This window comes from Ambystoma mexicanum, chromosome 8, assembly GCF_040938575.1.
Source record: "Ambystoma mexicanum isolate Mex_15411 chromosome 8, UKY_AmexF1_1, whole genome shotgun sequence".
NCBI lineage: Eukaryota > Metazoa > Chordata > Amphibia > Caudata > Ambystomatidae > Ambystoma > Ambystoma mexicanum.
This window is the reverse complement of record NC_090929.1, coordinates 47,599,883-47,625,019: the sequence shown is the minus strand read 5'-3', so window position 1 is coordinate 47,625,019 and position 25,137 is coordinate 47,599,883. Positions and strand designations below refer to the sequence as shown.

Here is a 25,137-nt window from a genome sequence, read left to right as displayed (position 1 = left end):
ATGTCATGAATGCGGCAAGAACATTTATTGTATAAGAAATGTCCCCACACGATGCAAAATGTCTCAGTCATCTAACAGCCTGCACTACGAGAGGACAATTTGAAGGGAAGTGGGCAACTTTAAGATGGAGATCAAGACTGACTTTTCCATAAGAAGATACATATGTAAAGACAAAAAGGATGGAGAGTGGATTAGGATGGAAAAACAAAAACATGTATGTATCCATCCCAATTTGGAGAGAAGATACAAGCTGTTGACATGAAGAGAATGATTTGGTCAGACATGAATGAAAAATCAGGAGAGCCAGGATGCTGGGAAAGAGCACAGCTGCTGGTGTATGGGCGTGCAGCAACCAGTGCTAGATGGGAAGATGGACTAATATCATGCCATGCACACCAACTAAAGAAAGACTCGGTCCACAGGGTGCAAAAGGTGAATGATGAATGTCTGGAATCATGGGCCAAGCATGCAAAACTATCAACTTGGGTTGACAACGAAGCAGGACCAGTGCATATATTAGAATTGAAGAACGCAACAACCTGCTTCAAGAATGATGTCAAGGTCTATGTTGGAAGGAACAAAGGTTGTGGAGAAAAAATTGAAGCACCAGGAATGAATGGAGGAACTGGAGTTTTGATGGATCGATATTGGGCCTGTGGATCTAGAGCTTACATGCAGTTGCGTAAAGACTGGTGATGAGTGTGCTCCATTGTAAACGTACATGTTCCAGCACTAGTAATTTCCTGCATTGATCTGCATATAGAAGAGTTCCCAAAAATGAATGAAAATAACAGAAAGAAGAGATCATTTCACCTTCGCTGACTGAAGAGAGAGAATTATTTCTCATCGAAATCAATAAAGGCTTATGAAGACATTCCTGATTAACACAAATTGTTCACTAAGACTGCTATGATAATGACATCTATATTTATACTAGGACTTCAAGCTGCAGTGAATGCAAAGTAGTTGCAGATCACTAGAATTGCTGCAGAGGATCAATGCAACAATGAAAGGATTCAATGCCATAAAGGAAGAATTGAGAGCCATCAGGCTGATGACCCTTCTGATAACAGCAATGGAAGGAGGCGTTTGTGCCAAGGTTGAGCCTTCTTGCTGTACATTTATACCATCTCATGATGCAGAAAATGGAACCCTGACAGAGGCAATAACAATGTTAATGGCCCTGCATAGCAAAATGGAAGACAAAGCTGATGAGATGACAGGAGACGATTGCTTCTCATCCCTGTTTTCATGGATTCCATCTCGTTTGGAAAATGCTTTTAAACTACTCCGAGCAATACTAGTGTTGATGTTGCTAGGATTCTGCACCTGTACACATGTGTTTCTAGGCACGACAAGACAAGGAAGGGTACGGAGGGGGGACAAGACAATCGATCTTACTAGGCCTTGTGTCATTCAGATCATGCAAGTGCAGAAATGCAAGTGCAGGGGATGGAACGGGAAAGAGCAAGGGGGAGGGACCAGGGAAGTACAAACAGGATAATAATGCTTTGAGTAAGTGCAGACAGGGCAGCACAGCTCTGGATAAGTGCATGGACGCAGGGGACTGTAGAGGTTACAGTTATAGCTCCTAGTGCATGACAGGCCCGGAGGCAGTGCGGGGGAGATTTGTCGAAAGAGGAGCCTAGTACCGAGCGAGACTCTGAGAGTAACCAAGCAACCAGACAATGCAGCAGACAGGTAGGTTAGCAGGGGAGGGTGGAGAAAGCAGAGGAGAAAAGGATGGATGGTGTTTACTTCCCAATTATTGAGCACTTTGACCATCCTTGTTGGTATAGACTCACGTTATTCTTCTGCACACCACCCACAGGCAGATGGGTCATGGGTCTACAGAATGCACCAATCAGTCAATGGAATAGGTTCAACAAACTATTTGTTTACAGGTCGAGAATACATGTTTGGGGTTATTGCAGTTTGCCAAAATTTGCATACAACAATTTGGTACACTCAGCCAGGAGTTGATCCCCATGTTTTTAATTACTCGGTCACCATCCTTGCTCTTTGCCCGTGGTACCCATTGTTTCATCTCCCACACCGGCGGCTAACAATTGTGTCTTGCACTTCCAACGTGTTCCTGCCTCGGTTCTACAACACCTTCAGGAAGGCCAAGACCGTATGAAGGAATGTGCTGACAAGCACCACCAGCCTGGTCCCACGTATACAGTGGGTGACGTCTATGCATATCTAGTTCAAGAAAGCTGCAGCCTCATTTTGTTGGACCACATCCGATACAGCGGGTTGTAAATGATGTGGCAATCCTATTGAAAATACTGGTGTCGGCATATACACATGGTTTTTCATTCCTATATTTTTGCCTAATACCCTGGGTCAGGGTGTTTGTAATTTTATTCTGATGGTGGTATTTGGAGAAAGGACTATTGTCTCTGTGGAAGTCTCGTACCACAACACCTTCATTCTTTCCTTCCTTGTCCCACACCATCTCTTTCCTATCTCCACCCTTTCCTTCCTAATCCTGCACCCTCTCATTAATGCCTCCACTCTTTCCTTCGTTGCCTCAGTCCATTTAATTCCTGCCTCCATTCTTTCCTTTGTTTCCCTACACCCTCTCATTCTGGTCTCCACTCTTTCCTTTGTTGCCCCACACCCTCTCATTCCTTCCTCCACTCTTTCCTTCTTTGTCTCACACCATCTCATACCTGCCTCCCCGCTTTCCTTTACTGTCCTACAATCGCATTTCTGCTTTCACTATTTCCTTTGGTGTCTCACATCCTCTCATTCCTGCCTCCACTCTTTCCTTCTATATCTCACACGCTCTCATTCCTGCCTCCACTCTTTTCTTTATTGTTTGGTATCTTCTCATTCCTGCCTCCATTCTTTCCTTCGCTGTCCCACACCCTCTCATTCCTGCCTCCATTCTTTCCTTCGCTGTCCCACACCCTCTCATTCCTGCCTCCACTCTTTCCTTCGCTGTCCCACACCCTCCCATTCCTGCCTCCACTCTTTCCTTCGCTGTCCCACACCCTCTCATTCCTGCCTCCACTCTTTCCTTCACTGTCCCACATCCTCTCATTCCTGCCTCCACTCTTTCCTTCGCTGTCCCACACCCTCTCATTCCTGCCTCCACATTTTCTTTCCTTGTCCCACACCCTCTCATTCCAAACACCACTTATTCAGTCCTTGTCCCACAATCTCGAATTCCTGCTTTCACTCTTTCCTTCTATATCTCACACCCTCTCATTCCTGCCTCCACTCTTTCCTTCGCTGTCACACACCCTCTCATTCCTGCCTCCACATTTTTAGTTTGGGCTATTAGGTGGCAGATTAGCGCCTCTGAGTACAGATAGGGAGAAATCGCATATGAGGAGGGATGGAGAGCTTGTAGGTGTTGTTTGGTTATTTGCCCACTGTGAGAAACCTGAGAGCGTCCTCACACCAACTTCCCTTGGATCCTCTGCTCAGGTGGCCAGGGAAAGGCTGTCGCTTTTGGATGCTGACCCTGGGGGTGGAGATGTGAGGCAGGATCACCTGGTTGGAGGGTCCTTGGGGATTGGGGAGAAGATGCCCGCAGATGAGTCATGGTACCCCCCTTTCACCTATGAGAATGAATCCTACCCTCCCCCCTTCCTTCATAGGGTATTGTCAACCCATATCTCTTTCAAGCTCACAGTATGACCTTAAAAGATAGCCCTTTAAAGCTGGGACAAGGAAGATGTGACTAGGAGTAATACACTCGCCTAGTCAGTTTCACCACTATAGTACTGGGACGAGGAAGGTACCTGCAAAGAATCAGGCATGTCATGTTAATTACTGCAATGAGGGTCAGGCAAACTACTCACACCTGCAGCCTGTGGAGAGGCTACAGGTGCTTAAAAGCAGACCCACACTGCAAAGCAGGGAGAACCTGCCTGGAGAGAAGCTGGCAGACGTGCGGCGAGGAGCCGCCCCAAGCAGCAGATCAGGGAGAACCTGCCTGGAGAGAAGCTGGCAGACGTGCGGCGAGGAGCAGCCCCAAGCAGCAGATCAGGGAGAACCTGCCTGGAGAGAAGCTGGCAGACGTGCGGCGAGGAGCAGCCCTAAGCAGCAGATCAGGGAGAACCTGCCTGGAGAGAAGCTGGCAGACGTGCGGCGAGGAGCAGCCCCAAGCAGCAGATCAGGGAGAACCTGCCTGGAGAGAAGCTGGCAGACGTGCGGCGAGGAGCAGCCCCAAGCAGCAGATCAGGGAGAACCTGCCTGGATAGAAGCTGGCAGACGTGCGGCGAGGAGCAGCCCCAAGCAGCAGATCAGGGAGAACCTGCCTGGAGAGAAGCTGGCAAACGTGCGGCGAGGAGCAGCCCCAAGCAGCATATCAGGGCGAACCTGCCTGGAGAGAAGCTGGCAGACGTGCAGCGAGGAGCAGCCCCAAGCAGCAGATCAGGGAGAACCTGCCTGGAGAGAAGCTGGCAGACGTGCAGCAAGGAGCCGCCCCAAGCAGCAGATCAGGGAGAACCTTCCTGGAGAGAAGCTGGCAGACATGCAGCAAGGAGCAGCCCCAAGCCGCAGATCAGGAAGAACCTGCCTGGAGAGAAGACGGAGACGTGCAGTGAGGAGCAGGCCAGCACAGGACTGGCATGGAGGATGCTGCGTGTTCTCAGGGGAGGAAGGAGGTGCCATGACCCGAGCATGCTGCGAGAGGCCCAAAACCCCAACACTTGCCGGTGATACATGTTCCCAGCTGGAGCTGGGGAATACAGAGAGCTTCAGACTGCTGTGGGACACTGCCGAGTTTTTTTTTTAAGTGAGCGCTTCTTGCTGTTGCTCCCAACGCCTATCAGAGAGCAGAGAGCTGAATGAAGAGACACGCGAAGCCGCCCGATGAAGCAGAGCAGTTCTGCTGAGTACAATAGAGAGGATACTCGTTCTGGGGTGCTCTGGGGTGAATGTGAGACCGTTAATGTTTACGTACAATCTAAAGGCGCATAACAAGAGGGTTTGGAACCCAGCAGCCAATATTGAATAACGAACTACAGAAATGACATGAAAATCATGTGAAATTGTGGCACAAGGGGAAAACAGATGCATGCTATGTTAAAAAGAGTGAAACTTGTTATGAATAAGAAGAAACAAAGTTTAAGATGTTATGAACATTCATACCCTGGACGAAAGGCACATGAAAAAGACTAGTTGTTGAACTCTGAGGGGCAAAGTAAATGCGAGGTGGTGGGAGAAGACACACACCATCAAACAAGTTGAATGCAAGTTGTGGCAAAGCCAAAGGACTGCCAATACACAATTGCTGATGAAGCCCTAAGGTGCCAAAGAGAGAAAGAGAAACCGTTGGGTGTTAACACTGGTGCTGAATGGAAAGCCATTGTTAATCAGAAAGGCCTAAAGAACAGCGCAAAGTGCCAAGGATTACTTGTTGCATGGCCTGTAATGGGTGGACCATGTGGTCTGACAACTGCTCCTAGACTGAGTAGCCCAACCTGGGAAAGAGCCAAGAAGAGCCTAAAGACAAAGGCTGTGTGGTGAAAGGGAGCATGTGGCTTTGGTACAAGGCAAAAGGAGTACCAGTGGAAGTTGAGAACATTGGTGAAAAATAAGAGACTTAAACTATTTGGACCTGTGTTACTGTTGGGGAAAGAAACCCTGAGATACCTTGGAACTGTGGCGACCTTGGAGAAGAGACCCCTCAGAGGTTTTGGAGTTGTGTTACACTTTGGGAAGGGAACCCCAAGTCCTGTTACTTTGTGGAACTATTTGAACTTGGGTAAAAGGAAGCTGACCCAAGCTCGAGCTGGAAGAAGCTCAGAACTTTATTTTGAACACTGTCGCTTTTGGTTCTGCCATACCTGCACATTGTGTGCCTTTAGATGTGAGGACAAGCATAGGTTTAGGACACAGACAGACTCTTAAATTGAACTTACTGACACAGACGATCCTTAGTTTCTTTAGGTAGGGAAATCCCACCTTAGCATAGGGCAAGTTCGGCCTTAATCCATCCCGACATATCAAATAAAATCCTTTTTGTTTAAAAGGTGAATCTGTTGTTTGTGTCTTGCTTCATGGTGCTTTCACACCACCAAGTTCCTGCCCCTCCCCGCCCAAAACACCTGCTCATTAGTACTTTTTGTTCTTGCTTCTTTCAAGCTGTACCATCAAACCTTGCACTCTAAGTGCCTGCCAGTGTTTTTTCAAAGCAGTCTTCTGATAATTCATGAATTTATTGGAGTTGTAAACACACTACATGTGTAATAAAAATGCCTGGCTTCAGCCACTCGATTTATAAGCACCATGTGTATCCTTCAATAAAGTCCTGTTGAAAACAAGCATTGGCAAAGCCAACCATTTTGGCATGTGTATACGTATTAGGAATTTGCCAGACGCTGCTTTTAGATGCCCAGGTACCCGCACCTGCTACCATCAATGGCCGGCTTATACCACTGCGACAGTGCCAGTTAAGTGCCTTTGCCATGCCTACACAAAAAGCTAAACTGCTGTTATTGCCAATGCTTGTCATTCATTGTCCTACACTATCCAATTCCTGCCTCCACTCTTTCCCTCGTTGTCCCACACCCTGTCATTCCGGTCTCCACTCTCTCCTTCGTTGGCCCACGTCCTCTCCTTTCTGCCTCTATTCTTTCTACATCGTCTCATCCCTTCATCCACTCTTTCCTTCCTTGTCCCACTCCCCCTCTTTTCTGCTTGGACTCTCTCCTTCATTGTCCCACGCCCACTCATTCCAGCCTCTGCTCTTCCAGGTCCCACACCCACTCATTCCCGCCTCTAAGCGCTTTTCCATGGATGACATGTACCTCTCCGCAAACCACCCGAGAACATTAATAAAGCGGCTGGCTTGTGAATCCCCTGTGACCCTGGGGCTAAGCCCCCATTTGGGTGGAAGCTGCTTCGGATTCCACATATAGCCGCTAATGCAGGCAATTTAAAACCTTGCGCCCCAAATCACTTACCTGCTGCCCGTTCTTGTACCAGGCGACCACCGGTATAGGCACCCCACTCACTTCGCAGGTAAGTGTCAGTGGCTGGTTGGCCATGACAGAGATGTTTGTCACATGACCATTCTCCAGGATCTCAGGTGGAGCTAGAAGGGGTGGGCGAAAAGAATGTCATTAGCACATGGAGATTGTTATTTACCTACTCTCAGCCAAAGAGAATGTTCAGAGAGCAGTCAATAACTAGTGGTATTGACTGCATTCTGATAATGTTGGCTTCCAAGCAGACAGGGAAGCAAAAATGCAATTCCCAGGCAAGACTCTTCGGGCCTCATTACACAGACAGCCGTAAGGGTTTACCGGTACCGGTAAGGGCACCGGTACCGGTAAACCCTTACCGCCTTACTACGAGGTCCCTTTTCAGGTTGGTACTTTAACGCCTGCTGTTTAGCAGGCGTTAAAAACCAACCCGCAAAGGGACCTGGGTGCTAATTACGGTACCGCAATTTGCGGCACCGTAATTAGCACCTTCCCCATTCCCATAGAGCCCTATGGGGCAAAAATGGGAATGGGGAAGGGCAATGGGGGAAGGGGGAATTACCGCCCCGCCAACCTTGGAATAGGGCGGTAATTCCCCTTTCCTCCAAGGCGGTGCTGGTATTTTACAGGCATGGACCAAGGTGCTAGTAGCACCTTGGTCCTCCGCCTACCGTGTAATGAGGCCCTTCCTCTCTAGGGTGGGCCTGTTTTTTCGCTGAAACATCCTATTTAACCCACCAAAGAGAAAGCTAAAACAGGAAACTGCTTTCACGTTCTTGTAGAGAAGCCATTTACTTTGAACAACCCCTTAGGCATTCTCATGTTAAATTCTCTCCAGATTTGCTGGTTTGCAAAGGAAATGCTTAACTTATGAAGACAACCTTGTTATTTAAATTCTTAAACTGAAACCAAATCCTCTTCACTGAGTTGGCATATTTACTTTCTGATTGTTCAACTAATGGTTTTTACTTCAACACCAAAACTCATTTCTTGGGATAATAACCCTTCCCCGACTAATGGCCCGAGGTGAAGGGTGGGTCATTATCACATGATATTGACCTCTCCCTCAGTCTATAAGGCTATATTAATACACTGGTACCTCCACGCCACTGCCCAACTCATGTACAGGCGAGTGGGTCCAGTTTAAAAGTGCAACCAGTGACCAGGGTCTGGAGGGGGCATGATAAAGGCCTGGGCCCTGCATAACATAGTGGCCCTAACATGCTCATGGAAACGTCTTACTTTTCCCGATTAGCTGTTTACAGTACTAAAGGGGCACTTTTGGGAACTTTTTTGCAGAGTGTGCATTCTAAGGACGTATGGTCAGTACCATTAGTCAAAGCTACCAGCTGCAGAGCACACTATAGGGACCTCATCACGAGTTGGGCGGTAGCCCTTAAATGCGGCGGTAACAGTATTACAGCTGCATTCAAGGGCTGGCGCTATTACGAGTTGGGTGCTAAATGGGCTGTTTTACCCCCATCTTTTTACTGGAGGTGAAAAATCCCATTTAGCACCCTGTATTACCGCCAGCTGTATTAGCACGCATATTAGCACCAAAAATACCCCATTGGACCCAATGGGGAATGGGGATTTACTGTTAACGCTGAACCCGTGATCCCGTGGTAATAGGAACGGACCGTGCGCGATAACGCTATTACAGTTGGGCGGTATTACGCCAGGTTACTGCCCAACTCGTGAAAGGCCCACTAAGGGAAGGAGGACCCTGTATAAATTCACGGGTCTGTGTTCTGGCCGCAGGCCTCCCACCTCCGCCAAGCTCCTTGCCTCTGTAAGCACTGGCTTTGTGTAACAGCCCGAGGAATGCAAGAGTTGCCCCCACAAAACATTACTTGCATCCAGGGGTGCAGCCTCACAGACCTGCGCTCACCCCTAAAAAGCACTAAAGCCCTTGCAGCCACAATCAGCGTATCACTCCCAGACAGAGCTCCGACGGGTAAGCACTCCATCGCCTGGGACACTGCCGGTGGCATTCCTCGTCGAACCGCAGCTGCGAAACATTATCTCATCCTAGCTTCTGGCTTGGGAATAGCGTCTGAACATGAAGGCCATCTTGAACGTATGACATCACAGCAGAGCAGGCCTGAGGAGTCATGCAGGAGATGAGGACTGCAGCGCGCGGGCCAGGAGTGGCGTGCATGAGTTGAGGACGGCAGCGCGCGGGCCAGGAGGGGCGTGCATGCGATGAGGACGGCAGCGCGCAGGCCAGGAGGGGCGTGCATGAGATGAGGACGGCAGCGCACAGGCCAGAAGGGGTGTGCATGAGATGAGGACGGCAGCGCGCAGGCCAGGAGGTGCGTGCATGAGCTGAGGACGGCAGGGCGCAGGCCGGGAGGGGCGTGCATGAGATGAGGATGGCAGCACACAGGCCAGGAGGGGCATGCATGAGATGAGGACGGCAGCACGCAGGCCAGGAGGGGCGTGCATGACCTGAGGACGGCAGGGCGCAGGCCAGGAGGTGCGTGCATGAGCTGAGGACGGCAGGGCGCAGGCCGGGAGGGGTGTGCATGAGATGAGGATGGCAGCGCACAGGCCAGAAGGGGTGTGCATGAGATGAGGATGGCCGTGCGCAGGCCGGGGGGGGGGGCATGCATGAGATGAGGACGGCAGCGCGCAGGCCAGGAGGGGCGTGCATGAGATGAGGACGGCAGCGCGAAGGCCAGGGGGGGCGTGCATGAGCTGAGGACGGCAGGGCGCAGGCCGGGAGGGGCGTGCATGAGATGAGGACAGCAGCACGCAGGCCAGGAGGGGCGTGCATGAGCTGAGGCCGGCAGGGCGCAGGCCAGGAGGGGCGTGCATGAGATGAGGATGGCAGAGAGCAGGCCGGGAGGGGCATGCATGAGATGAGGATGGCAGAGAGCAGGCCAGGAGGGGCATGCATGAGATGAGGACAGCAGCACGCAGACCAGGAGGGGCGTGCATGAGCTGAGGACGGCAGGGCGTAGGCCAGGAGGTGCGTGCATGAGATGAGGACAGCAGCGCGCAGGCCAGGAGGTGCGTGCATGAGATGAGGATGGCAGCGCGCAGGCCAGGAGGGGCGTCCATGAGCTGAGGAAGGCAGGGTGCAGGCCGGGAGGTGCATGCATGAGATGAGGATGACAGCGAAAAGGCCAGGAGGGGCGTGCATGGGATGAGGATGGCAGCGAGCAGGCCGGGAGGTGCATGCATGAGATGAGGATGGCAGCGAGAAGGCCAGGAGGGGCGTGCATGAGATGAGGATGGTAGCGACCAGACCGGGAGGGGCGTGCATGAGATGAGAACTGCAGCGAGAAGGCCAGGAGGGGCATGCATGAGATGAGGATGGCAGCACGCAGGCCAGGAGGGGCGTGCATGAGCTGAGGACGACAGGGCACAGGCCGGGAGGGGCGTGCATGAGATGAGGATGGCAGCGAGCAGGCCAGAAGGGGCGTGCATGAGATGAGGATGGCAGCGAGCAGGCCGGGAGGGGCGTGCATGAGATGAGGACTGCAGCGAGAAGGCCAGGAGGGGCGTGCATGAGATGAGGACGACAGCGCGCAGGCCAGGAGGAGCGTGCATGAGCTCAGGACGGCAGCGTGCAGGCCAGGAGGAGTGTGCATGAGCTGAGGACGGCAGGCCTGAGGACGGCAGCGCGCAGGCCAGGAGGGACGTGCATGAGCTGAGGACAGCAGGCCTGAGGATGGCAGCGAGCAGGCCGGGAGGGGCGTGCATGAGATGAGGACTGCAGCGATAAGGCCGGGGGGGCGTGCATGAGATGAGGACCGCAGGGCACAGGCCAGGAGGGGCGTGCATGAGGTGAGGATGGCAGGCCTGAGGACGGCAGCGCGCAGGCCAGGAGTGGCGTGCAGGAGATGAGGACTGCAGCGCGCGGGCCAGGAGTGGCGTGCAGGAGATGGGGACTGCAGCGCGCGGGCCAGGAGGGGCGTGTATGAGATGAGGACGGCAGTGCGTGGGCCAGGAGGGGCGTGCATGCGATGAGGACGGCAGCGCGCAGGCCAGGAGGGGCGTGCAGGAGATGAGGACTGCAGCGCGCGGGCCAGGAGTGGCGTGCAGGCGATGAGGACTGCAGCGCGCGGGCCAGGAGGGGCGTGCATGAGGTGAGGACGGCAGTGCGTGGGCCAGGAGGGGCGTGCATGCGATGAGGACGGCAGCGCGCAGGCCAGGAGGGGCGTGCATGAGATGAGGACGGCAGCGCACAGGCCAGAAGGGGTGTGCATGAGATGAGGACGGCAGCGCGCAGGCCTGGATGTGCGTGCATGAGCTGAGGACGGCAGGGCGCAGGCCGGGAGGGGCGTGCATGAGATGAGGATGGCAGCGCACACGCCAGAAGGCGTGTGCATGTGATGAGGATGGCCGTGCGCAGGCCGGGGCATGCATGAGATGAGGACGGCAGCGCGCAGGCCAGGAGGGGCGTGCATGAGATGAGGACGGCAGCGCGCAGGCCAGGAGGGGCGTGCATGAGCTGAGGACGGCAGGGCGCAGGCCGGGAGGGGCGTGCATGAGATGAGGATGGCAGCACGCAGGCCAGGAGGGGCGTGCATGAGATGAGGACGGCAGCGCGCAGGCCAGGAGGGGCGTGCATGAGCTGAGGCCGGCAGGGCGCAGGCCAGGAGGGGCGTGCATGAGATGAGGATGGCAAAGAGCAGGCCGGGAGGGGCATGCATGAGATGAAGATGGCAGAGAGCAGGCCAGGAGGGGCATGCATGAGATGAGGACGGCAGCACGCAGGCCAGGAGGGGCGTGCATGAGCTGAGGACGGCAGGGCGTAGGCCAGGAGGTGCGTGCATGAGATGAGGACGGCAGCGCGCAGGCCAGGAGGTGCGTGCATGAGATGAGGATGGCAGCGCGCAGGCCAGGAGGGGCGTGCATGAGATGAGGAAGGCAGGGCGCAGGCTGGGAGGTGCATGCATGAGATGAGGATGACAGCGAAAAGGCCAGGAGGGGCGTGCATGGGATGAGGATGGCAGCGAACAGGCCGTGAGGTGCGTGCATGAGATGAGGATGGCAGCGAGAAGGCCAGGAGGGGCGTGCATGAGATGAGGATGGCAGCACGCAGGCCAGGAGGGGCGTGCATGAGCTGAGGACGACAGGGCACAGGCCGGGAGGGGCGTGCATGAGATGAGGATGGCAGCGAGCAGGCCAGAAGGGGCGTGCATGAGATGAGGACTGCAGCGAGAAGGCCAGGAGGGGCGTGCATGAGATGAGGACGACAGTGCGCAGGCCAGGAGGAGCATGCATGAGCTCAGGACGGCAGCGTGCAGGCCAGGAGGGGCGTGCATGAGCTGAGGACGACAGGCCTGAGGACGGCAGCGCGCAGGCCAGGAGGGACGTGCATGAGATGAGGACTGCAGCGATAAGGCCGGGGGGGCGTGCATGAGATGAGGACCGCAGCGCGCAGGCCAGGAGGGGCGTGCATGAGGTGAGGACGGCAGGCCTGAGGACGGCAGCGCGCAGGCCAGGAGGGGCGTGCATGAGCTGAGGACGGCAGGCCTGAGGATAGCAGCGAGCAGGCCGGGAGGGGCGTGCATGAGATGAGGACCGCAGGGCGCAGGCCAGGAGGGGCATGCATGAGATGAGGATGGCAGCAAGAAGGCCAGGGGGGGGCGTGCATGAGATGAGGACCGCAGGGCGCAGGCCAGGAGGGGCATGCATGAGATGAAGACGGCAGGGCACAGGCCGGGAGGGGCGTGCATGAGATGAAGATGGCATCGAGCAGGCCGGGAGGGGCGTGCATGAGATGAGGATTGCAGCGAGAAGGCCAGGAGGGGCGTGCATGAGATGAGGACGGCAGCGCGCAGGCCAGGAGGAGCGTGCATGAGCTGAGGACGGCAGCGTGCAGGCCAGGAGGGGCGTGCATGAGCTGAGGACGGCAGGCCTGAGGACGGCAGCGAGCAGGCCGGGAGGGGCGTGCATGAGATGAGGACTGCAGCGAGAAGGCCAGGGGGTGGCGTGCATGAGATGAGGAAGGCAGCACGCAGGCCAGGAGGGGCATGTATGAGATGAGGACGGCAGCGTACAGGCCGGGAGGGGCGTGCATGAGCTGAGGACGGCAGCGCGCAGGCCAGGAGGGGCGTGCATGAGATGAGAACGGCAGGGCGCAGGCAGGAGGGGCGTGCATGAGATGAGGATGGCAGCGCGCAGGCCAGGAGGGGGTGCATGAGATGAGGACTGCAGCGAGTAGGCCAGGAGGGGCATGCATGAGATGAGGACGGCAGGGCGCAGGCCAGGAGGGGGGTGCATGAGCTGAGGACGGCAGGGCGCTGGCCAGGAGGCGCGTGCATGAGATAAGGACGGCAGCGCGCAGGCCAGGAGGGGCGTGCATGAGATGAGGATGGCAGGGAGCAGGCCAGGAGGGGCGTGCATGAGATGAGGATGGCAGCGCGCAGGCCAGGAGCGGCGTGCCTGAGATGAGGGCTGCAGTGCGCAGGCCAGGAGGGGCGTGCATGAGATGAGGATGGCAGCACGCAGGCCAGGAGGGGCGTGCATGAGCTGAGGACGACAGGGCACAGGCCGGGAGGGGCGTGCATGAGATGAGGATGGCAGCGAGCAGGCCAGAAGGGGCGTGCATGAGATGAGGACTGCAGCGAGAAGGCCAGGAGGGGCGTGCATGAGATGAGGACGACAGTGCGCAGGCCAGGAGGAGCATGCATGAGCTCAGGACGGCAGCGTGCAGGCCAGGAGGGGCGTGCATGAGCTGAGGACGGCAGGCCTGAGGACGGCAGCGCGCAGGCCAGGAGGGACGTGCATGAGATGAGGACTGCAGCGATAAGGCCGGGGGGGCGTGCATGAGATGAGGACCGCAGCGCGCAGGCCAGGAGGGGCGTGCATGAGGTGAGGACGGCAGGCCTGAGGACGGCAGCGCGCAGGCCAGGAGGGGCGTGCATGAGCTGAGGACGGCAGGCCTGAGGATAGCAGCGAGCAGGCCGGGAGGGGCGTGCATGAGATGAGGACCGCAGGGCGCAGGCCAGGAGGGGCATGCATGAGATGAGGATGGCAGCAAGAAGGCCAGGGGGGGCGTGCATGAGATGAGGACCGCAGGGCGCAGGCCAGGAGGGGCATGCATGAGATGAAGACGGCAGGGCACAGGCCGGGAGGGGCGTGCATGAGATGAAGATGGCATCGAGCAGGCCGGGAGGGGCGTGCATGAGATGAGGATTGCAGCGAGAAGGCCAGGAGGGGCGTGCATGAGATGAGGACGGCAGCGCGCAGGCCAGGAGGAGCGTGCATGAGCTGAGGACGGCAGCGTGCAGGCCAGGAGGGGCGTGCATGAGCTGAGGAAGGCAGGCCTGAGGACGGCAGCGAGCAGGCCGGGAGGGGCGTGCATGAGATGAGGACTGCAGCGAGAAGGCCAGGGGGTGGCGTGCATGAGATGAGGAAGGCAGCACGCAGGCCAGGAGGGGCATGTATGAGATGAGGACGGCAGCGTACAGGCCGGGAGGGGCGTGCATGAGCTGAGGACGGCAGCGCGCAGGCCAGGAGGGGCGTGCATGAGATGAGAACGGCAGGGCGCAGGCAGGAGGGGCGTGCATGAGATGAGGATGGCAGCGCGCAGGCCAGGAGGGGGTGCATGAGATGAGGACTGCAGCGAGTAGGCCAGGAGGGGCATGCATGAGATGAGGACGGCAGGGCGCAGGCCAGGAGGGGGGTGCATGAGCTGAGGACGGCAGGGCGCTGGCCAGGAGGCGCGTGCATGAGATAAGGACGGCAGCGCGCAGGCCAGGAGGGGCGTGCATGAGATGAGGATGGCAGGGAGCAGGCCAGGAGGGGCGTGCATGAGATGAGGATGGCAGCGCGCAGGCCAGGAGCGGCGTGCCTGAGATGAGGGCTGCAGTGCGCAGGCCAGGAGGGGCGTGCATGAGATGAGGATGGCAGCGAGCAGGCCGGGAGGGGCGTGCATGAGTTGAGGATGGCAGCGCACAGGCCAGGAAGGGCGTGCATGAGATGAAGACGGCAGCGCGCAGGCCAGGAGAGGCGTGCATGAGATGAGGATGGCAGGCCTGAGGACGGCAGCGTGCAGGCCAGGAGGGGCGTGCATGAGCTGAGGACTACAGGCCGAGGATGGCAGCGAGCAGGCCGGGAGAGGCGTGCATGAGATGAGGACTGCAGCGAGAAGGCCAGGAGGGGCGTGCATGAGATGAGAACGGCAGGGCGCAGGCAGGAGAGGCGTGCATGAGATGAGGATGGCAGCGCACAGGCCAGGAGGGGCATGCATGAGATGAGGACGGCAGCACGCAGGCCAGGAGGGGCGTGCATGAGCTGAGGACGGCAGGGCGCAGGCCAGGAGGCGCGTGCATGAGATGAGGACAGCAGCGCGCAGGCCAGGAGGGCCGTGCATGAGATGAGGATGGCAGGGCACAGGCCAGGAGGGGCGTGCATGAGCTGAGGCCGGCAGGGCGCAGGCCGGGAGGGGCGTGCATGAGATGAGAATGGCAGCGAGCAGGCTGGGAGGGGCGTGCATGAGATGAGGATGGCAGGGCGCAGGCCAGGAGGGGCGTGCATGAGATGAGGATGGCAGGGCACAGGCCAGGAGGGGCGTGCATGAGATGAGGATGGCAGCGCGCACGCCAGGAGGGGCGTGCCTGAGATGAGGGCGGCAGCGCGCAGGCCAGGAAGGGCGTGCATGAGATGAGGACGGCAGCGCGCAGGCCAGGAAGGGCGTGCATGAGATGAGGACGGCAGCGCGCAGGCCAGGAGGGGCGTGCCTGAGAGGAGGGCGGCAGCGCGCAGGCCAAGAGGGGCGCTCTAGAGAGTGCACCTGCTCGGCTCTGAAGCCCTGTGATCACAGCACCAGGGATTCTGGAGCTCCTGTTCTCAGCATTTCAACTGCGCTCTATTCAGGCCTCGCAGGGGGCCGTCGGACGTGGGACTAGCCAAGTAAAAGAAAGCACCAGGCGCGCCTTTATGATATGATATTGTAGTTATATCGCGCTCATACACAGGTGTTTCTTTGCCTCGGGCCATGCCTTCGGGAAGGTTAATTATCTCAGTTGAGGTCGATAAGGCGATTAGCACATAGTGGTGCTGGCAACATAGGTTTTGGAGCTCTGGAGATGAAGTAAATACATCAAATGGGCTGGTCATTTATATGTGCCTTTTATTTTGTAATATTTAACAAACAAGGTTGTCTTTGTACGTTAAGCATTTTAATCGTTCCCACTTTTTGCACGAGCTTGCATTAGGGGTAATGCACTAAAATGCAAAGTGCATGGTTTCTCTATGCAAAAGTCAAAGCATTCTTGCAGGATTTGGTGCATCACATTGGGTGTTGCATGAACGCAGTCCTGCTGGGATATTGCATTGCTGTGCCTGCAATGCAGGTGAATGCTTGCTGTTCTCTCCTCGACTACTTTTGACGTCAGAATGTTTGGAGTCAATATCTGTGGATATTGCATGCACTCTGAGCATTCTGTTTGGCTGAGAGCTGACACATAATTCCCTACATTTGCTCATTAATATCACGTCCCCACCAAGAGTGTGTACCATTGGCAATGCAATCATTATGTTGCCTTTGCCCAAAAGGTGGAAAGCTCAATTTATGAAAAGGGAGAACGAAACATCTAACAATATAATTAAAGGCCTGATGTATGTTTGTCCGATGCAGTAGCTTCGCCTGTTGTCACCACTAGAGGGAGATGTTGCCTTAGTATATATATATATATATATATATATAGTGGTCCTACTGTGTAAATGAAAACATGGACTTGGGCCTGTGTACACGATCTCTCGCACTAGTTATATAATAAACGGACAAATGTAGACAGTCCCAGAAGGATAATCAATATGAAATACTTAGTAAGGGTCTTCGGACCCCTGGGGAAGACCTCAATGAGTGATGACACCTTCGCCAAGAAGGTGAAAACATTGGCATTGCACGAGGAATGCAAGGGTCATCGGACCACCCAGGAGAACCTCAGGGAGTTCTGGCACCATCACCAAGGATGGGACAACATCTGGAACACAGGCTTCCTGGCCACCAAGGAGGACCTCAAGGAGTCACCAGGAAAAGACAGACACTGAGGGTTCCATGGTGACCAAAGACGTCCTCATGCAACTGTAACACTCCCTCCAGGAACGTGGCAACATCCTTAAAACCAAGAAGACTGTGAGGGTCCTTTTACAAACCTAGGAGAAACTGAAGGAATTCTGGCACCATGACCACGAACGCAAACACATCCCTTACACTAAGCAAGCCATGAAAGCATGGGGTCTCTGACCCAAGCGGGACCCACAGGAATTGGAGCACCATTAACACAAACATGAAAACATTCCCACCAGCACGCGGACTGGGTACTTTGGACCACAGAGGAGTGACTCAAGGACCCAGAGCACTGTCCCCAAGAACCTGAATTCAGTTTTAAGAAGTAGATTATCAGTGTTGCCTGAGCACCAAGCAGGGCTGCTGGGGTTATGGCACCATTACAGAGACAATAGCCACATTTCCAACAGCAAGCCGACAATGAGGGCTTACTAACCGCAAAGTATGCCACCGTCACCAAATATGAAAGCACATTGCCAACACCAAGCACAGAGCCCAGGGGGTGGGGGGGTAGAGAGAGGGGTTCTCTGACTATTAAACACAACCTGGGGTGGGGGTGGGGGTATCACACACCAGCAGCAGCAGATCCTGAGGAACATCTGCTCACAGGAAGACCCTGGGACCCCGAGAGGGGTTCTCTGACTATTAAACTTAACCTGGGGGTGGGGGGTATCACACACCAGCAGCAGCAGATCCTGAGAAACATCTGCCCACCAGGAAGACCCTGAGACCCTGAGAGGGGTTCTCTGACTATTAAACTTAACCTGGGGGTGGGGGGTATCACACACCAGCAGCAGCAGATCCTGAGAAACATCTGCTCACAGGAAGCCCCTGGGACCCCGAGAGGGGTTCTCTGACTATTAAACTTAACCTGGGGGTGGGGGGTATCACACACCAGCAGCAGCAGATCCTGAGAAACATCTGCCCACCAGGAAGACCCTGAGACCCTGAGAGGGGTTCTCTGACTATTAAACTTAACCTGGGGGTGGGGGGTATCACACACCAGCAGCAGCAGATCCTGAGAAACATCTGCTCACCAGGAAGACCCTGAGACCCTGAGAGGGTTTCCTCACCGTAGACCACAAGCTTGGTCCTCCTCCAGGCAGAGCCCACCTCGTTGGCTGCCGTGCAGATGAAATCGCCGCTGTGATTGGGTGATGCGGAGTCGATCATCAGGGACCCGCCCTCCAGCTGCCTGATGCCCGCGTGTCCTGCAGCGAGAGCGGCCCCATCTTTCATCCAGCGGATCAGCGGCGTGGGGGCACCTGTAACAGCAGAGAGAGAGGGAAGGTTGCCGGATCAGGGGGCACCTGTAACAGCAGAGAGAGAGGGAGGGTTGCCGGATCAGGGGGCGCTTTACCCTGGAGCTCTGTGCGCCCGAGCCGTTGGGCCCTACACGTGGAGAGAGGCTGGAGCAGACGTGGAGCCTGGCTGGTGGAATAAGGGGTGCAGCCTGGGCCTGGGGATTAGGAGGAGGGGTGCAGCTGGAGGCAATGGGCTGGAGAAGGGGTGAAGGTCTGCGTTGTCAGAGTGGAGAAAGGATGCAGCGTCGGGAGCAGGACAGGGGGCAGCGGAGTAACTGTGTAGAACATTTTGGGGAGACATGACATCTAAAGGAAAGTGGCCCCTGCCAGATGAGGGGGACAAAAAGGCGTGCCAGAAAAGTTGGGGGTGGAGGGGACAAACACCATTACCCCCGCCCCTAAAATGACGCCCAGGAAAGGGGTGCTGTCTGTCCACGTGTAGGAGGAGTGCAGACTGGGGGTTTAAAAGGGGTGAGTCGAGGGTGTGCAGCCTTGCTATATGAGGGGGGAGTGCAGCTTGGGGGGTCAGTAGGGGTGCATCCTAGGGATGCGGAAAGTGCTCTGCATCGGGGGATGGGCAAAGGGTGTAGCTAAGGAGGTGGATAAATAGTGGGGGGGTCCAAAAGGTGAACAAAATGGACTCCATGTGGGGAGGGGGCAACAGGAGCAGACTGATGGGGGGTGCAGAATGGATGCAGAGCCTGGGGACATGCGAGGATGATGTACCCTGGAGTAGAGTAACACTCCCCACACCTTCAATCCCTACCTTACAGCATCTGTCACTTCCCCGCCCTGCACTAACAAAGTGCTACCCTCTCCCTCAACCTCTCAACAGTCACCTCCTTACTCCAACACTTCCCCGCCCTGCACTAACAAAGTGCTACCCTCTCCCTCAACCTCTCAACAGTCACCTCCTTACTCCAACACTTCCCCGCCCTGCACTAACAAAAGTGCTACCCTCTCCCTCAACCTCTCAACAGTCACCTCCTTACTCCAACATTTCCCCGCCCTGCACTAACAAAAGTGCTACCCTCTCCCTCAACCTCTCAACAGTCACCTCCTTACTCCAACACTTCCCCGCCCTGCACTAACAAAAGTGCTACCCTCTCCCTCAACCTCTCAACAGTCACCTCCTTACTCCAACACTTTCCCGCCCTGCACTAACAAAAGTGCCACCCTCTCTCTCAACAGTCACCTCCTTACTCCAACACTTGCCCGCCCCCTGCACTAACAAAAGTGCTACCCTCTCCCTCAACCTCTCAACAGCCACTTCCTTACTCCAACACTTCCCCGCCCTGCACTAACAAAAGTGCCACCCTCTCTCTCAACAGTCACCTCCTTACTCCAACACCTGCCCGCTCCCTGCACTAACAAAGTGCCACCCTCTCTCTCAACCTCTCAACAGTCACCTCCTTACTCCAACACCTGCCCGCTCCCTGCACTAACAAAGTGCCACCCTCTCTCTCAACCTCTCAACAGTCACCTCCTTACTCCAACACTTCCCCGCCCTGCACTAACAAAAGTGCTACCCTCTCCCTCAACCTCTCAACAGTCACCTCCTTACTCCAACACTTCCCCGCCCTGCACTAACAAAAGTGCTACCCTCTACCTCAACCTCTCAACAGTCACCTCCTTACTCCAACACTTCCCCGACCTGCACTAACAAAGGTTCTACCCTCTCCCTCAACCTCTAAACAGTCACCTCCTTACTCCAACACTTTCCCGCCCTGCACTAACAAAAGTGCCACCCTCTCTCTCAACAGTCACCTCCTTACTCCAACACTTCCGCGCCCTGCACTAACAAAAGTGCTACCCTCTCCCTCAACCTCTCAACAGTCACCTCCTTACTCCAACACTTCCCCGCCATGCACAAACAAAAGTGCCGCCCTCTCCCTCAACCTCTCAACAGCCACCTCCTTACTCCAACACTTCCCCGCCCTGCACAAACAAAAGTGCCACCCTCTCCCCCAACCTCTCAACAGTCACTTCCTTACTCCAACACTTGCCCGCCCTGTGCAAACAAAAGTGCCACCCTCTCCCTCATCCTTTCAACAGACACTTCCTTACTCCAACACTTCCCCGCCCTGCACTAACAAAAGTGCTACCCTCTCCCTCAACCTCTCAACAGTCACCTCCTTACTCCAACACTTCCCCGCCCTGCACTAACAAAAGTGCTACCCTCTACCTCAACCTCTCAACAGTCACCTCCTTACTCCAACACTTTCCCGCCCTGCACTAACAAAAGTTCCACCCTCTCTCTCAACAGTCACCTCCTTACTCCAACACTTCCGCGCCCTGCACTAACAAAAGTGCTACCCTCTCCCTCAACCTCTCAACAGCCACCTCCTTACTCCAACACTTCCCCGCCATGCACTAACAAAAGTGCCACCCTCTCCCTCAACCTCTCAACAGTCACCTCCTTACTCCAACACTTCCCCGCCATGCACAAACAAAAGTGCCCCCCTCTCCCTCCAACACTTCCCCGCCATGCACTCACGCTCTGCACTACATGCCCACCCCTCTTTTGTGCACGCTCACGCTTAGCAGTTCCTTGGCTGCACCACAACTAACACAACAGTGCACCTACCCCCAGTAGCTTCCCAACCCTGCAACATGCCAACAGTGTAACCACCTCAATCACTGAGCTCTCACAAGCTGCAATGTCCCTCTGACCCTTACCCCTTCCCCACCGTCCCCCACCTCCCAGTGTGCTGTCCATTCACCCATTGCGTTCCTTTCTCAGCCCTAAACAACGTGCACTCATTGTACTTACTGCACCCCGCCCCCCACTTTGCAGACATTGCGCTGTCTGTTCCAAGTGGTATAGGAGTGGCAGTAGCGCCGCTTAGATGGCTGAATGGGTTGATGTGCCTGCTGAGGGGTGCACCTAGGCTAAAACCTCATGGGGGACTAACCCTTCAAATATTGGGGGGCGCTAACTTCAGAGACTGCGGGGGAGGGGCAACTTACTTCTTTGGGGGAAGCTAACTCCTTTACACATTCTAATGGGACTATTTAGGTGCAGCTTCAATGTTGCAAGCCGGTAACTCTCTCCTTCACGTCTGAAACCACACAGTAAGGGCTGCTGTGAGAGTGAGTGGTCTCCTGCCCCCCAACCCCCTTCCAACCACTCCCCTGAAATGCAAGTACTAACCCCACATCACGATTTCAATTGCCTAAAAATGTACGCATCTGAATGCAGGTGCTGACAGTGAAATGCGTTAGGTTAGTAATTGCAGGGCCTTTACTAACAGGGAAGCCCAGAGGCCTTTCATTTCTGTGTCCTGTTCTGTCCGGCCACGGGTCTGTAGGTCAGCCAGTCAACATAGCCCAAAATGTAAGGGGGGGGGGCAAGAGCACGATCTGCTCGGTGGGGTTCCGCACCTGCTGCAGAAGTGTGTACTGGGCTCAGCCTTTCATCTTTCCACGGCTATGTGAAAGTGACAGCTGCAGTAAACAGCGCCTGGGGCCGGAAGTGACGTAAGGAGGGGCGCCGGGCGACCCCTGGTGGCAGAATAAGGCACCCCTGACACGCCCCTCCCACCCCCTCTCAATGGGATCTTAAACCAGATGTGAGCAGAGGCGGGGCAGGAGGATGAGAGGCTGTGAAAGGACACACTGATTACCAAGGGGTGGGTGAAGCAGTGGCATGGAAAGGGCGGGGGGGGGGGGGCTCTTTCTGGGCCGATACAAGCTGTGGCGGTTTTGTGTGGGTTGGTCTGGCGGAATTCTGGGAAGAGAAGGGGGGTGTTTTGGAGAGACGTGTCAGTGATGGAAAGGATGGCGGGGGTCATGCGGGGGGAGTAATGCAAGTGATTTATGATGTAAGTGTTTTTGTGTAGCGCCTCTCTGCCACTTCTATTGGCTTTAATGCACTGGGCTCTAAGAAAAAAGGGTGTCGCTAGTGGGGCAGTGGGGGGGGGTGGGGGTAGATGGGAAACCTGAGATGTTGAAGGGTGCAGGTTGTAAGGTGGCAAGAGAGGTAGAAGGGAGACGGGTGGTTGGAGGATGGGGTAGGTAGGGCACAGAAAGGCAAAATAACCCGAACCCCTCCTCTCCCAGCACTGGTCTCTCGCAGACTAGGCCCACCTTCCCATCTCAGAATGCCACTCTCAAGATCTCTCTCCCATTATCGCCCTCTCTCTCTCTCCCTCTGTCCCCGTTATATCTCTCTCACTATCTCTCTCTAATCCAGTATCTCTCGCTCGTTATCTCTCTCTCTCCCTCTGTCCCCGTTATATCTCTCTCACTATCTCTCTCTAACCCAGTATCTCTCGCTCGTTATCTCTCTCTCTCCCGTTTTATCGGTCTCTCTCTTTATTTCTCTTTCCCTCTCTCTCTCTCTCTCCTTTTCACTCTCCCTCTCTCTTTCTCGCTCTCCCTCTCCCCTTTCTTTCTCTCTCTCCCCTCTCATTCTCTGTCTCTCTCTTTCTCTCTCTTGTTATTGCTCTCTCTCCGTACTCTCTCCCTCCCTCTCTTTCTCTCTCTCTCCCCTCCTCTTTCTCTTTCTCTCTCTCTTTCTCGCTCTCTCTCTTTCATTCTCTATCTGTCTTTCTTACTATCTCTCTCTTTCTCTCTCTCTCTCCGCTCTCCCTCTCTCGTTATTACTCTCTCCCCACTTCTCTTTCTCTCTCTCCTCTTTCTCATTAATTCGCTCTCTCTTTCTCTCCCACTTCTCTTTCTCTTCATCTCTCTCTTTCTCTCTTCATCTGCCGCTCTCTTTCTCTCTCTCCCTCTCCCTCTCTCGTTATCACTCTCTCCCCACTTCTCTCTCTCTCTCTCTCTCTCTCCTCTTTCTCTCTCTAATTCTCTCTCTCTTGCTCTCCTCCTCTCTCTCTCTTTCACTCTCTTTCTCGCTCTCCCTCTCGCTGGAATAGATACATTGTACCCCACGTGCACGAAAGCAAGCGCCCTCAGATGGGAAGAGGAGAGGAAGTGGCGCCTTGAAGCCCGCTCATGACCATAAGCTGCACGCTGAGGCTTATGGGAAGAAAGAAAGGGCTGCTTACACTGGAGGCCTGCAGGGGTCCGTTTCGCCTTCCTTAGCATGCTGGTTAGCAGCCCGAGAGATTCCCACCCCTCACTGTACCTTGCTCAGAGGCCTGCTCAGGTTTGGCTGTTAGGGTAATCGCCCATTGGGGCTCGCGTCAGGTGTTTTTCAGGCATTAGCCAGGAAGTCGGGGCAGGGGAGGTACCAGTTTGGCCTGTTGCTGCATGCACTGTGTGAGAGAAGATTAGGGCTTGTGGGGGACAGTCAGCAGGGTAGTCCTCTGGGATGAAATGAGGAGCCGAGAAGCTAGAAGCTGGAGCAGAAGCTTGGAACACCTCTGCTGGGGATTGCAGGGGATGTGGCGGTTGCAGGCATAGCAGTAAGAGAAAGGGTGCTTGGGTGGGGGGTATGAGAATTGACAGTCCAATGAGAATACAAGTTCGAATTTGCGGTCTCTCTTGCCTCTTGTAGGAGAGTAAGGGCCTCGGCCCAAGTTGCCTAAATGAAAGTGGCGGGGATCTGAGGGCGTTGATGCCGGGTAGGGATGTTGCCATGCTCCATCCTAGCGATGCCCGGGGTCCAAAATCTGTCCATTGTCTAAAATGGCATCAGATCATGAAAAGCCCCCGACAGCTCGAATCTTGAACACAAGCAAGGGCCACTGGTGACATAATGACAATGGCCCCCACTTCTACACTGCAGGATGGGGTGTGTGGGGCGGGGGGGGTGCAGAGTAAAGGTGCTGTGGAAATACACGTTTCAAGGAGGGGGCAGGTGAGGAATGAGAGGTGGGAAAAAGCAGCAGTGGGCAAGAGAGGTGCTGGTGGAAAGAGGTGCCTCTGAGTGGGGGCAAACCAGGAGAGAGGTGCAGAGTCAGGTGCAAGAGAAAATGCCCCACACCGCACAACGGCAGAGGTGCCCTCAACTTTTGGCATTTTTAGGTCACGTGTTCTTGGCTAAACGAACCATGCTGCCATTTAAAAATCCCAACCCCTGCATGCAAGCCTCGCTTCCCCTTGACCCGTGCTGACCAGCTGAAATTCTGCCCACCCTGCGAGTACCCCCTCCGGCCCGGGCTTGAACCCTTGCTTGGTGGCAGTCTTACCAATAACGTGTTCTGCTACCCTTCATTCTCTGCCTTCACCTCCAAGAGGCTAGACTCCAGCAGCGCCCTCTTTCATGGCCTCAGCACCTGCGCCATGACGTCAGAGCTAGCAAAATGGCGCCACTGCCTCCTCACGAGACTCTGGAAATGTGGGCACAGCCCCCCTGCTCCCACTGCTCTTCACTGGCTCCCAGTGGGCCAAAATGATATATGATTGGTTCGTGCTATCTTGCTTCCAAGGCGAGCACGTTGCCCCTGAGCTATCCTTCAAAGCCTATGGGTTATATCTGGTACCTCCCCCTTCCTCACCAGCCACCTCCCTACCCTACCACACTCCTTTCTTCCTCCGCTTAGGTACTAAAAGGAATACATATTATTCACAGTGTTGGGAATCTCCGCTTTGCAGCTTTGCACCGCAGGAAGCTGTTCCTACTGGAATGTTCCTAAAGTAACCCACAGGTTACATTGGCACCCGCTGAAATATTCCCATTGGCTGCAGGTGTGGGCGCCTATAATATTCTCTGAATGCGACCAGGAGCAGGAGAGACCCCCGTTACAGGTGGGGAAAGGTCCGCCTGTGTGTGCTAAAGAGAGACAGCCCATAATACTCTTCCCAGCCAGAGTAGTGGCAGCTGGAGTTAGAAGGATGGGACACAGGGTCAGGACCCACCAGACATCCCATAATACTCTTCCCAGCCAGAGCAGAGGCATCTGGAGTTAGAAGGATGGGACGTAGGGTCAGGGCCCACCAG

At 55.2% G+C, this 25,137-nt stretch overlaps 1 protein-coding gene across 2 annotated transcripts in view; it reads right to left on the bottom strand.

The window, feature by feature from the left end:
* The window catches only part of HMCN2 (hemicentin 2), a 936,787-nt gene that overhangs the window by 607,686 nt on the left and 303,964 nt on the right, over nucleotides 1-25,137 (bottom strand). For both annotated transcript variants that reach the window (XM_069609262.1, XM_069609261.1), the window contains 2 exons: nucleotides 18,060-18,251; nucleotides 6,930-7,060 (listed from right to left, as the gene is read on the bottom strand). In XM_069609262.1, the coding sequence (XP_069465363.1) occupies nucleotides 6,930-7,060; nucleotides 18,060-18,251 (323 nt within the window). The remainder of the gene's footprint in view (nucleotides 1-6,929; nucleotides 7,061-18,059; nucleotides 18,252-25,137) is intronic.